At 39.2% G+C, this 14,342-nt stretch overlaps 1 protein-coding gene across 1 annotated transcript in view; it reads left to right on the top strand.

Moving 5' to 3' along the window:
* The window catches only part of LOC111574469 (ankyrin repeat and BTB/POZ domain-containing protein 2-like), a 30,235-nt gene that overhangs the window by 6,723 nt on the left and 9,170 nt on the right, over nt 1-14,342 (top strand). Inside the window, exons 3-10 of the mRNA XM_035952370.2 lie at nt 6,909-7,058; nt 8,296-8,503; nt 8,578-8,730; nt 10,753-10,918; nt 12,149-12,238; nt 12,320-12,421; nt 13,015-13,111; nt 13,817-13,952. Coding sequence (XP_035808263.2) covers nt 6,909-7,058; nt 8,296-8,503; nt 8,578-8,730; nt 10,753-10,918; nt 12,149-12,238; nt 12,320-12,421; nt 13,015-13,111; nt 13,817-13,952 — 1,102 coding nt within the window. The remainder of the gene's footprint in view (nt 1-6,908; nt 7,059-8,295; nt 8,504-8,577; nt 8,731-10,752; nt 10,919-12,148; nt 12,239-12,319; nt 12,422-13,014; nt 13,112-13,816; nt 13,953-14,342) is intronic.

Genomic DNA, 14,342 nt, shown 5'->3' with positions numbered 1-14,342 from the left:
ACAGAGCAGGGAGAAATCCAACACTCGCTGTGATACCAAACTTCATTTAATGTCCTCTCCATCTGGCCTTAACTATAAAACAGAAGGAAGAAGTGGTTTTTAAGGTTTGGCCACAGTGTTTTCTCCTGCTTATACAACCCAGTCTGAAGTTTCCTCCACCGAGAGTAAACAGAGAGCACCGACACTGAAACAATCACATAAAAGTAAATGATTAATCAGAGGATGAGGACATTACACGCCTCTGCTCGGCTTTAATTAACCACCAGACATGTTTGTGACCGGAGGGACAGGAATCTCTCTCAGGAGGCCTGTTGGGGTGTTTTAACGAGATGTAATTGGGCTCTGCTCCATTGTGAACACCACCTCGCCACCGTCCACTCCTGGCTCTGTGTTCAGGTCTCTAAAGCCCTGAGACAACAGTGTCCATCCACACTGGCTCCAGACATACCGCCTGCAGGTTTTAACCAGATTACGCTACCAAAACATTGTCTTCCCGCCAATTCTGCCTGCATGTTTGATGGGACTCTGAGTTGTAGAAAGACTCTGTTTACTCCGACACAAGTGAGAGTGCAGGATGAATGTTGAACTTGCTGTTTTTCTTTATTTCTACACAAGATTAGAGTTTTAGATCGGGCTTTCTCAGCTCCTTCACAGAGACTGCATGTAGATTAGAGGGAGCATTATTATTGTTGTGCGTTATATTTCAGGAATACCCTGGACTAATTTTTGCTTTTCTCATTTTCAGTCATAAAGGTTTACAACTTGCCTTTAGGAGTCAGTAAATTTGTCTGAAGTTTTTCTTTGCATAACGGAATTTTATTTATTCATTTTTTTAAATTGTAAATTTTAGTGTTTGTGTTTTGAGGTGAGTTGACTGTCGTACACTTAAGTTTGGATTGCTTGCAAATTCCAAAAAAGATTACCAGCATCAAAATGAATAAGAATTGAGATTAAAATATAAGGTGTATATTTGAATTTTTATTCAGTGTTCTTAATCGAGATGTCACTTCTTCAAGCATCGTAGACATTTTTATCAATCAGATGGTCATAACAGGATTAAATGCATAGATTTCTGTTGAATAAGGAAACTGACTCATTGCCTTTACTGTACATGGACCAGTCACTGCCCAAGGTCCTTTCTCTATATTGTTTTGGTGCTTTGTTCAGTAGACCTGCAATGACAGATTATTTTCATTGATGAATAATAATTGCAGTTATTTCGCAATGAATCCGTTACTCTTTTGGTCTATGAAATCTCACAAAATAGTTAAAAGTCGACCAGTGTTTTCCAAAGCCTAAGATGATGTCCTCAAATGGCTTGTTTTATCCATAGCCCAATGATATACAGTTCAGAGGTAGAAAGAAACCAGAAAATATTAACATTTAAGGAGCTTAAATTAGTTCTAAAAAGTTATTCCAACTGAATTATTGAGTACTTGGCACATAATTTGACAGCTTTGACAACTAATTGATTAGTCATTGCAGCTCTTCAGTTCAGTTGTGCAGATATCCAGCAATAGAGCCTCAGTGCTTTTTGAGGGTTTGGAGGCAGTCATTGAAATTTAGAGCCATGGTGACTGTGTTGGTTTTGGTGCACATACTAGAGTTGGTAGCTTTTCTCTTGTGGGATGTAGGGATATGTACACTTTGGGGTTAATTTGTAAATTCTTGTTGGTGTTTGAACCAGTTCTCAGTACCTGTCTTTCTCTTGTCATTTGAATCCTTCAGATTCATTTCACTGAATCTGAAGGATCTCATCACTATTGGAAATTTTAAAAGCCGTATGAAGGATCTTGCAGCAGCTACTTTTCACACTTGTTGTTTTAATGTAAAGTCTTAATCCTGTGCTTTAATTGAGCATGCATTTTATTTATTTGTTGAGTGAGTTAGTGTTGTCTGTTTTTAATTCTTGCACTTTTAATGTTTCTCTGGCTGCTGTCTTGGCCAGGCTTCCCTTGAAAAAGAGGCCATTGTATCTCAATGGGACCAACCTGGTTAAATAAAGGCTAAATTAAAAAAAAAATAATAATAATAAAAAAAATAGAACTTTCCTTAAGTGACTGCATTGAGACAAGTCCTGAGATCCGTACGCTTTCTGCCAAGTATGTAGAGATGCAATGATCATTCGTTTAGCTGTCAACTATTAAATTAACTGCCAATTATTTTGGAAAAGAACAGCTTCAGAAAGTGAATATTTTCTGATTTCTTTCTGAATGTCTTTGGGTTGTAGACAAAATAAGAGATTTGTCATCCTGTGCTTTGGAAAGCAATGACAGTTTTCACCATTTTCAAATGATTACTTATAGACCAAACAACTAATCAATCAATCCAGAAAACTGTAAACAGATTAATCATCAATAAAAGTAGCTGTTAGTTGCAGCTTTAGTGTGTAGTTAGCATGAAGACTCTAACTATTACTGCACCTTAAGACCAATTCTGGTTACATTTCACAGGTTTTGTTCAGTCGCTATCTGAGAAATTTCGGAATTGTTGCACAAAACAAAAACTTTTTAATCGTGTTGTCCCACTATGCCTTGTACTGGATATATTAGTTCTTATACATCTGATTTTAAAAGTTTACTTTTTTTGCAGCACTTTGCCAAACTTGTATTTTTTTTTTTTGAAGTGCCTTAGGGATATAATTGATTTCTCATACCATATGAGTAATAACTTCAGAAAAGTTTTGTCTGATCCACTGCTTTTGCTCTGTACAAATGAGATTTACTCCTCAGGACTCTGTCTGCTCTCTTGGCCCCAGCTTTGACTTTGCTGATGTGATCTTGACCTCAAACACACATCTTTGGCCTTCTGTGGTTCTGTTGTCTCAGCCAAACACTTGCAGCATTATACCACTCAGCAGAAAAGAGCTGTTGTTTTCAGGCCCGGTGACTGTGCCTCTGTTTTCATTTGGGACACACACATACAGTAGACTTTCTGTGAGGACGCCGTCGCAGGCTTGGGGGTTGTTAAGTGTTGTTTTTATTCAGCCACAGGTACACACAAGGAGAGAGTCGAAGGAAATGACTTAATCACTCATGTTTCTGCCTGTAAGCAGGCCAGTGTTGAACTCAGGAGTTGAGGTGTGTGTTTGGGGGTCACAACTACACAGGTAGGGATTAGAAAACAGTGGTTTGTGCTTTGTCCACTGCAGACTGGTCTCCTGTTGTGTAACCATGAATGGATGCCTGTTCGCCCTCTGTGCTGTCCGTAAACACAGCAGGCTAATTAGCACCAATTATCTGCCACACTCGCTCCTTGTTTCACCAAATACAAGAGCTGGCTTTTAGAGAGCAGAGGTGTGTTTGGCAGGTCAGAGGGATGATAATCAGTCTTTTGTTGCACAACACTTACCTCCACTTCTTCCCAAAGGTGTTGCATGAGATTGAGGTCAAGGCTCTGTGCACTGAGGGAAAACCATTTATTTATGGAGCTGGCTTTGTGCGCTTGGCATTGTCCTATTGAAGCTGTGAACTATTGACACAAAATCTTGAACTTGATCTCTAAGTCTACACCAAGTTTAAACTTAAACACTCTACATTTTTCAGCCTCTATTGGACATAAAATGTGATCTGATCTCCAAGTGCAGACAAATACACTGTGGCTAATCTAATAACACACAAGGTTAGGTGCTGTATCTGGTCCAGATTTGGAATGAAGATGCTCACAGGGTCTAAGAATCAGACAAATTCCTGGGTAGGTTTTCTGTGGGTCAGACAAGGAAGAATCTGGAGTGCCAATGAAATCACAATGTGAGGGATAACCTCCTTAAACAGTATTCATTTTTGACAGTTTGATCAATATTTGTGCAATACTTCTGTCACAGAAATAGGAAATGCCCTTTAAGATGCATTTTTCATTGAATTTTTTGCACGAAGTTACTTTTGTAATGTTGAAAACAATATTTTTATTCAGTACAGCATAACATCTTTAAACATTCAAAGTGCTGGTGGGAAAAGTAAGTGAACCCCCGTATTTAATAAATGGTTGAACCACATTTGGCAGCGTCATTTGTGGTGGCTGCAGATGAGACCTGCACAAAATTCAGGAGGAGTTTTGGGCTATTTTTCACAGAGCTGCTTCTCCTCCATAATGTCTGGTGTCTCTTTACAGTTTCTCTGTTTGGTCTGGGCTTGATTTGTGGACTTGAAAATGCAGATTGTGTTAATGTGAGGTTATTCTGTACTACTTGATGTTATGAAGTTCAATGACTGCAGTATAGCTACTTCTAAGCTTCAACTGCCAGTTTTCTGCTTATGAGCTGGTTACAGAAGTTGCAGGAACAGGGAAATAAAAACAGTGTCATCTTTTGTCATTAGGATTTAATCAGCCCACGAATTTCAAATTCCACCTTTTTAATTTTGTGACAAAAAAAGCGCCATATTGGATGTACAGACCTACTGGTAAGGGATCAGTTCTGTGGCTTCACTGTTAAATCACCGTTTCACTGCTAAATGATGTTTTTTGATAAGTAAGAGAAATATGTAGGTTACAGTATGTGTACAGATAAGGTTTTAAGGTTGGAGTTATCTGTCAGTGGTTAATTACACTCATGATTTTGACTTTACACAACTAAATGGAAATGATCAACTGTGACATTGATGTTTAAAATGCTATAGATAGATGCTATAGATAAAATTCCTAGGTTTTAACTTGCCTAATTGTGACATTAGAATGACTAAATTCACTCTTTTCAAACTCATTTTTGGTCACACACCTGACTGAGTTGCTGTGCTGCAGTAACTGAGTGGAGACTAGAGGCTTCTCTGTGCACAGCCACCTACCTAGCTTCTGTCATAGCCGGCATGTGAGGTGTTTAGGGAGTATTGCTAAAATGTATAGACTGTTGATAAGCAGATGTTTGTGGAGGTCTTTCAGACCCTGACTGATCCTGGTTCCTCCAGTGGAAACAAATGTACAAGACCAGAAGTGTTTTGCCTCAAGGTAAAATTCATACAGTGGCAACACGCCTAAAAGGAATAATACTAAAATTAAAATTGGATCAATGTGTGTCCTGGCAAGGCTTCTCAGTAGGACTTTACTCTTTCTCTGCACATTATTATTAATACTATGAATGGTTGTAGAATGCTCACTCTATCTGGGTGTACGTTCGCTGCTGAAGGTTTCAGTTTTTGCAGATTGTCCTCACTGATGCTGTTTCCATTGTGTGAAGATCAGGAGTCAGCAAACACCTGATTCAATGGGACACAATGGGCGAGGGTCTCCTCAGTGTGTGTGTGTGTGTGTGTGTGTGTGTGTGTGTGTGTGTGTGTGTGTGTGTGTGTGTGTGTGTGTGTGTGTGTGTGTGCTTTCAAAAAGTGGCCCAGTGATTTTAAGTGTAAGTATGTGCGTCATATCGCACTCACATGTGATTGGCTGTGTGGTCTGTCATGTTAATAACATGGAGAAAGCTTTTGTGCTGTGGTTTTGCTCAGAAAGGGAAGTATGCACGGTGTTTAGTGGTATAAATGTTTGTATTTATTATCTTTATTGTTTTCAACATCTGCATGTGGGATTCAAAAGCATGTTATTAAAAAAATGAAATAAATAACTCAAATTACACCATTTATCAGCCAAAAACTATAATAACAGAATCCCCTTTTTAAAAAAACTTTCTGATGGTGCTTGAGCAAATTGTCTATGACATGCAGTTGTGTTGTAAAACTTGACCAAATCTCTAAAAATTGTGATATTTCATCAAAGTCACTTCAGTCTACAGGTTCATTTCAAAGGAGTTAATGCGGACTTGCAATCTATCTGCATTACCAGCTGTGTATTTAACTTTGTTTTGGCAAATTTTGATGTTGGGAATAAACCGAGCAGTCAAATTAAAAGTAGAAAAGTGGGTAAAGGTTAAAGGAGTGGACAGAAAGGTTTGTGTGGATGTTCTGACACTCAGAATCCTTTGGAACTATTGAGATTCCAAGCTGCTGTTGTCAATGAAGGAATAAGCAACAAACCCTTTAGAGCCAGGCAAGAATACAGGAGAAGATAGTTTGGTGTTTAGATTACGAATTTGTGTTACTTTGGCAGAATTCATTGCATTTTCCTGTTATTTCTCACCATTTGCTCCACAAAAATGTCTGTTGTCTGTGAGTAAATGGAAACCCTAATTAACCAAACTGTTTAAATATTTGTCTAAATTCTAATTGCTTGCCATTTTACCACTGACTAAAATCTCTTCTTCCTCTGGAAACATGGATATCTCATAATCACCATTTAAATATTGTTGAGCGTGTTCATTTTTTGAGATCGAAGACAAACTACTTCTCTCCAATTAAGCTGTTTATTTTGTAAATATCAGTGTCTCAAAAGAATCTTGTACAAGGACCTTCTGTTCTGTTTGGAACAGCCTCCCAGAAAAGGATAAAGTCTGATATGAACAGAACATTTTATTCAGTATGGTGAAATGTGATTGGTTATGTAACACAAACATATAAGTCAAATATTGAAACGTGACTGGCTGAAGGTGGGGATAACTGTGGTTTAGACTTAGCTCTCCCATTAGTTGGTGTACAGATATGTCAACTCAAGTCAAGCACAACTCATGGATTCATTGCACATTAAATGGTTATTATTATCAATATTATAACACTTATATGTAATATCAATTTTAGTGTTCAGTTATTAGTACCTTTGTGAGATAAAAAATAAAATCCTAACAATATATCACTCAAAACCAGACCTTTTAATCTATTGATGGAATTGCAAAAGTAATTTCAGTTCATGCAGTGGGGAAAAGTAATGTATGTATAAAATAACAAGATATTTAAGTTATCATTGTTGAGCCTTCTGTCTGACACTTCCAACCCCACAGTCACTGTAGTAGTTTGGATATCAAGAACTGCTACAGAGAAGAGTAACTGTAACATAAACATTAATATTTGTGTGTGTGTGTGTGTGCTGTTTAGGTGAGCTGTCTCTCCCAGCCCACGTCAGTCCATACACGAAGGTTCCCGAGGAGTCATTGGAGAGCAGGGAGGATGCGTACATCCAGCTGGAGCTGCGAACGCTGGAGCAGGCGCTGCTCGCCACCTGTGTTGGCAGCATCGCAGAGCTCAGTAAGTGTGTGTGTGTGAGTGTGTGAGTGTGTGTGAGTGACCGCCGCCACAGTCGGCTGCTGTGGTTTGTGTGTGTTTATTTAAACTGTGACCGGCGTCGGTCTCCTGGGACTCATCGTTAGTCGCTGCCAGCTCCCCCTCAGTTACATAACAACCTGTGGCTTGTTTCCAGAAAACAAGGGCACCTTCACGCCCTGCAGGCCACCGTACCTGGTTGTCCAGACACTCATTAAAGAGAGGAAAATAAAAGAAGTACGTTCACTGTTCAGGCCAGTTTATGGATATACTGATGACAAGTTTAATACACCATGTTCTGTATGTTTTACTATAAATTTAGCTTTAACATTTCCTCCTTGTTACACTTTACTGCTGGTGGGTGAAAACAGATTTGATTTTCTTCTGTCTTAAAGCATCATTTGGGGAATATGAAAATGTTTGAGGAACAGAATCAATCAAACACTTTCTAAAAAGAATAAAAAACACAAGCATGCCACTTCTGGCTTCAATACCTGAAAGCCTCTAAGAAAAGTTGAATCTGGTGTATGACATAATCTGTGTGTGCTTTTGTATTGTTGAGTTTTATTATTAATGTCAATTTCAGTTGCTTACATTATATATTTTTTTGTTTTATTATTAGATTTTTTTATGATTAAAATGAATGTCCTCAGACTTTAAAAAGTCTTCCATTTAGTCTGGTCTGTTAGGTCTAGAAAAATCTTAAAAATTTCTTCAAACATAAAGTTCATCTTATGTGAAATCAAAAGGATCTTTAAAAGTCTTAAGTTCATCTTTAATTCCTGCAAAAATCCTGTAATCTGCCCATTTGATAACCAGGATACCTGCAGGTCTTGAAAATTATTTTTCGGTTCACTTGACAACAACAACAAAAAAAAGACATAAAAGATATTAGAGTTTTGAATATTTTTTTTCTTGGCTCTACTGGATGATAGCATTACCTCCTATTTTTTGTAAACTGGTTATCATCTGTTTTCTGTTGTAATCTTTTTTTGCCACATATGACAGTAATTAATTGAGTAGGTGAAGTACTGACAAAAATCTGATGCAAATGTCAGTAAATTCATGTACTTGATGATTGTTTACTGTTTTTCCTATCATTCTATTGCTGCTACGAGCATGAAAACAGTGTAAATTGGATTTTCTGCGTTTCTAAAATTTTAAATTCAATCTGATGAACCTTGAGAAACTCTGGATCGTGATGATTCTTGTCGTCCTGCAGGTGATCTGGTGTCTCGTGCGATGCATCACATGCAGCGTCTGCGCAGCTCGAGTCCCTCCATCAGTCACGCTCGCTCAGCCAATCAGCCGTCAGTTTCCTGGGCTCCGGACGCCCTGCGAACTCTTTACTACTTCCTGTGCAGCCCACAGATGGAGTCACTGGAGAATCCAAACCTGGAGCCTCCGGCCATGACGCTGAGCCGAGAGAGGTGAGTCCTGCACAGTTTTTTTTCTCTTTGCTGCTGTTTTTGCTTCATCTGTATAAATTAAAATCTCTGTCCAGGCCGTTCCTTCTCCTCCCTCCCCTCATGGAGTGGATCCGTGTCGCCGTGGTTCACGCTGAACATCGCCGCAGCCTATTGGTGGACAGTGATGATGTCAGACAGACAGCCAGACAGCTTCTACCAGGACTGGACTGTGAGCCCAGACAGCTCAGGTAATGATAGACCTTTAAAAGCCACTACACACTGCGATTTTCAGCCGTCCCAGATGGAAGATGACGATCGTGAGAGAATCGTGGCGGTATCTTTGGTCGTAGCTCTAAATCGGTGGTCCTACGTCGCACAGTGACACAGGTTCAAGGATGGCTGTTGTCATGGTCTTGCGACCAAAGACAGGCTGCGATAAAATTCTGACAGTCAGAAATTTGAGGTGATCGTCCCACAGTGTGACCGCTGCTGCGACCTACGACAACTACCAAACCAGTAGAAATGCAGTATGAAATGACGGACTGATCAGCGCGACACTGCCGTTAAACCCAAATAGATGATTTGCGGCACAATGGCAAAACGCATCAAAACAAGTATGTGGAATTTAAACAAAGAAGACAGCCTAGTAGAGTTGTGGCAGCAGAAGCCCTGCCTTTTTGACATGTCCTGCAGCTCATAACACAACCGGACAAAAAAGGCCGAAAAAAATACACAGTGGCATAATTGCAGCTCCCAGGTTAGTTACCTAGCATTAGCGGCTAGCAAATGCGTACACACACACACACACACACACACACACACACACACACACACACACACACACACACACACACACACACACACACACACACACACACACACACACACACACACACACACCGCTGTAAATAGTGGGCACAACACTTAGTTTATGTTATGCTTCAGTTGTTTATTTTTCATGGATGGACGGCGCACGCTTATGACGTTTTATTCTTGTGCATTCACGTCGGCTCACGTACATCATAGGCTGCGATTCAGCTTGCGTGTTCATCCTACAATCTACACAGAGCAAAGTTCACATCATGCCCCAAGATTATTAGATTCATGTTGTACAGTGTAGCAAGCTGTGAACTTGTAAGATTTTTAAAATCACACAGTGTGTAGAGGTTTTAACAGGGAAAATTACTTATTTGAGATCAATTATTTACTGAGAAAGTAACTACACTGCTTTCAAAGTATCTGCAGTTATTAAAAACCACTGAATTCAGTCCAGAAAAGGCTTTAGAAGGTTTAAACAAAGATTAGTTTTCATGTGCAGTTTCGTGCACCTACAAGTCATTTTAATTGGTTAGCTGTATTACAAATTATTATAATATGCTTCAAGAACTAGCATCAATATAAATGAAGTTATGTTGTTAATAAGAATTGGAGGACTTCTTTTGTTTATTGTTTAGATTTTTTTCTGCCACTTTTCCATAATTTTTTGATCTACTAATAGCAAAGAAGGTGTTAAATTTTTTTTTGTGTAGTTTTTTTTCAAACAAAATCTTGAAACTTATTTAGTTGACAGTGGAGATGCCCTTACATTATGCATTTCTTTACTTTCATTGCTCAGCACCAAAAGTGTCTTCATCATCATAAACAACATACCATCCTCACCAGCTGCATCTTTTCTGTTTTATACACACATCAACATAAAACAAGTCATTTCAGTTTAACCGATTTACTGACAATCCTGTAGTAGCAGCAAGCTAAGCCTCCCCTGGATCTAAAAGGACTACACATCAACCATCTACGAACACAGAAAATTTATGTATGGCAACTCTGGAACTGAGACGTGGGATGTTTATCACTGAGGAAACTTGCCTTGTCTTCCTATCGTGGTTTTAAGTAAAATTTACTCTTGAAGGTTTTTGTGGATGTAACTAAAAAACTTTTACCAAATGCTGGCTTCAGAAAAGCTCTTGCACTGTGGAGCTATTAATTGTCACAGTCAACCCACGGAAAAAATCGTTTACTCCCTCCAGCTAGAGAAAGACAAGGGTGTAAAATGTTTTCCCTTCCTGGCTCCATTATATTGTTACCATTATGTACCAAGACTCAAACCCCTGTTTGCAATCATTTACTGTCTTCTCTGTTGCCTTCCTGTTTTTATTCTCCTCTTCTGCATGTTAACAGTGAAGTGCTATTAAAACCAGTCTGTCCAGGGAAGCGTTAAGTCACAGTACTGGATGAGCAAGAAGCAAGTAAACGTGTCTGTTTCTGTGCAGGTCCGAGTGCTGCTTCCAGTCCTTTAAATGTCTGGATGCTGAAGCTGCTTCGGCCAAGTTCCAGCTGGATCTGGGCTTCAGGATGCTCTCGTGTGGCAGAGCAGATCTGGTCTATCAGGCCACAAGGCTTCTGGGAGATGAAGGTGTCAACACCCTGGATGACCAGGTGAGGGCTCATGGCTTATTCCTGTTTGTTAATCACAGCTAATAGTGTAGACAACGTCTCCGTTTCCATTTTGTTGAACTTTTGTGGTCTTGTATGTTTACTCACTGTTTCACCAACAGCAGAAGCTATTGTTTTGCTATCACTGTGTTTTATTTGTAACATTTTACTTATACACCTGGTGTCTTTCCAATGTTGGAGTGCAGTTAAAACATGAATCTGCACTTAACAATTTTCTCCAGTTGGGGAGCTGTGAAACTGTTCATTGTCTTTGCACCTTCTATGATAAATACTGGCCACAAACTCGTGCTGTGCATAAAAAACCTGTTGAAAGTTAAAAATTGTTGTGCAGATCCTAAAGCTTCCAAGCATACCAAATATTTTAGGTTGAACATTGATGATACTGGCATAGAATGATGCACAAGACATCTATGATACTTAATTTAATGCCACGTTTATAAAGAGTCCTTTGAGTCCTTAGATTGAAATATAAAAAAAAGACCATGTGTTCGTTCCTGATGGAGAAAATGGGGCTCAAGTGCAAAAATACCAATCTGTTATTAAAGCAAAAAGTAAAAGAGTTAGAATTAAAACCTGAATTGTCATTTTCCTTCAGTGCAGGGCAGCAACACAATGACATTTTAAAGGCACTCTTAGTAAAACCCATGCAAAACAAAAATATGACCTCTACAAAGATGTTCTCAACAAATAATTTTAAAACTTGAATATGAAAAAGGTCGAAGCACCATTAAAGCTTGTGTTTGAGTGTTCCTCTGTCATCACTTTGATTTAATGAAGAGTTGGAACAAGCCAATCCTGTCACACTGTGAAGAATAAGGAAATTTTAACAACCTTAAAACTCCTGTACAAGGACAAAAGCCCTATTCAACTTGTACTTTATGCATCGTCCATCCTTATATGACAGAATATAAACCACAGGACGAGACTGACAAATACACAAATTAAGATTTCTGCCCACAAACACCCATTTTTATACTTTAATACACACAAAATTGTGAATCGGAGTTTAATTTGATGCTCACTAATGTTCAGATGTAAGTGCATTTTTTTTCATCGTGTAGAATCTTCGTTTATGTATTTAAATCTCATGTATAATATTATTATTATTATTATTGACTCAGTACCTTTTGGTAGATTTGGTAGCCCCTCTCGAAATGCCACAGAAGTACAAAAACATTTCATTATTCATGTCATTATTGTGTGTTCCTACAGGGCATGACTCCTCTGATGTACGCCGCTGCAGCCGGAGATGAAGCGCTGGTGCAGATGCTCATCGAGGCCGGAGCTCACCTGAACCTGCAGGTAAAAACACTGCAGTCGACTCAGCCGCTCCACATCACAGCTGGTTTTATGAGGTGAAGACTGAGTGTGTTTCCTCTTCAGGTGCCCGGCTGCTCTGCCAGACACCCGTCTGTTCACCCCGGCAGTCGGTGCTGGGTCGCCCTGACCTTCGCTGTGCTGCACAGTCACCTGTCTGTGGCTCAGGTGAGTCATTCAAACAAACTGCACATAACAACAGCACATTTCACTAGAGTTCATCTCTTTTTATAGAAGGTAAAGGCTAAGCTGAGAGGGAGAAAACAAAACCTAATTTCAGTAGCGTTTGTTTACAGTTTTGAGAAGAAACACAACTTTTCTACTTATATTTTAAAATTTTGATTATTTATTTGTATATAGGTCAGACTTTCTCACAATAATGTATTGCATGTTCTTGAATGTCTCTTAAACTAGAGAATACACAACTAAAGACGTGTAGCACACATTTTTACACGACTAAAGCCTTTAGCAATGGTTATTTTTTTTTCCTGAAAAAAACACAACCTTTAAGCTATGCCTGCACTTTATAGGTCATATAAAATTAGAGTTAAAATTGGGATCTATTGTAAAGATTCATATTAGTGGTGTGTTTTATTTAGTATTACTGTGCAAATTTAGGCTCAATGCAACCTAAACCAATCCTGCAGAGACAAAACTAATTAATGCTGTAGATATCGTTTCTTTTAATGAATGTAGAGGCTTCCTGAATAAAGCGGCTGAGTGTGAAATCCTGTAACTCTGTTGTGTCTTCCTACTGACAGCTGCTGCTGGAGGCCGGGGCAGATGTGGAGGGTGGAGCCCTGCTGGACGGTCAGGAGACCTCAGCTGAGACGCCGCTACAGCTGGCTGCTGCTGCAGGTATCCTGTTACTGAAAGCCTCTCAGGCTGTTTGATCAGCCTGAGATTATACAATTATTTCACAAACTCTATGCTGCAGTTTAAGCAGACCTGAGTTTTATGGGGAAGGTTCACATACACATTTAACAATCAAAATATGTAGTGAGTTTGACATTTTTCAGTTTGGACACTGAACATGTTAGTACTTTTCTGCTGACACTGAGTTCCCTCTGACATGTCTGTGCTGTTCTTTGTTTCTTTTCACTCATCACCTGGCATACAGTAAATGCTGATCCAGATCATATTTTATCCATCCATTATCTATACACCGCTTGATCTTCATTAGGGTCACAGGGGGGGCTGGAGCCTGTCCCAGATGACTTAGGGTGAAGGCATGAAATGTCCAGGGGGACAGGTCACCAGTCCATCACAGGGCTACATGTAGAGAAAAACAATTACACTCACATTCACACCTACAGATAATTTAGTTATCAATTAACCTCAGCATGTTCTTAGAGTGTGGGAAGGAGCCAGAAAACCCACACATGCACATCGAGAACATGCAAACTCCATGGAGAAAGATACCAGGCCCAGGCCAGGATGTGAGCTGGGGATCTTCTAGCTGCAAGGCAACAGTGCTAACAACCAAGGCACTGTGCAGCCCAATTATATTTTATTTTCATTTAAACTTTATTTAACCAGGATAAATTGTCCTTTTTCCCCCAGGATACTATGAGATGGTCAGTCTGCTGCTCACCCACGGAGCCGACCCTCTGCTCAGAGTGCATCATGGGAATTCACTGACATCACCGCTGTATGAAGATATAAACTGCTTCAGTTACGCAGCAGCACATGGACACCGGTTAGACTCATTTCAGACCAACAACTGTGCATTTTTTTTTAAAATACTCCCATCACACAATGAAGGCTCTAGCTAATGATTATTTTCATTGTTCATTAATATATTAATCAATTGTTTGGTCTATAAAATGTCAGAAAATGGTGAAAAATGTTTCCTAAAGCCTAAGATGATATCCTCAAATGGGTTGTTTTGTCAACAACCCAAAAATAATATTCAGTTTACTGTCTCAGCTGAAGAAAGAAACCAGGAAATCTTCACATTTAAGTAGCTGGAATCAGAGAATTTTGCCTTTTTTCTGTAAAGGAATCACTCAAACCGATTAAACTAGTTGTCGAGTATTTTAATACAACTAGCTGATTATCCATGCATCTCTACACACAACACTCAACT

This window comes from Amphiprion ocellaris, chromosome 1 (genome assembly GCF_022539595.1).
Source record: "Amphiprion ocellaris isolate individual 3 ecotype Okinawa chromosome 1, ASM2253959v1, whole genome shotgun sequence".
NCBI lineage: Eukaryota > Metazoa > Chordata > Actinopteri > Pomacentridae > Amphiprion > Amphiprion ocellaris.
The sequence above is the reverse complement of the archived record's forward strand: the minus strand, read 5'-3'. Positions and strand labels throughout refer to the sequence as shown.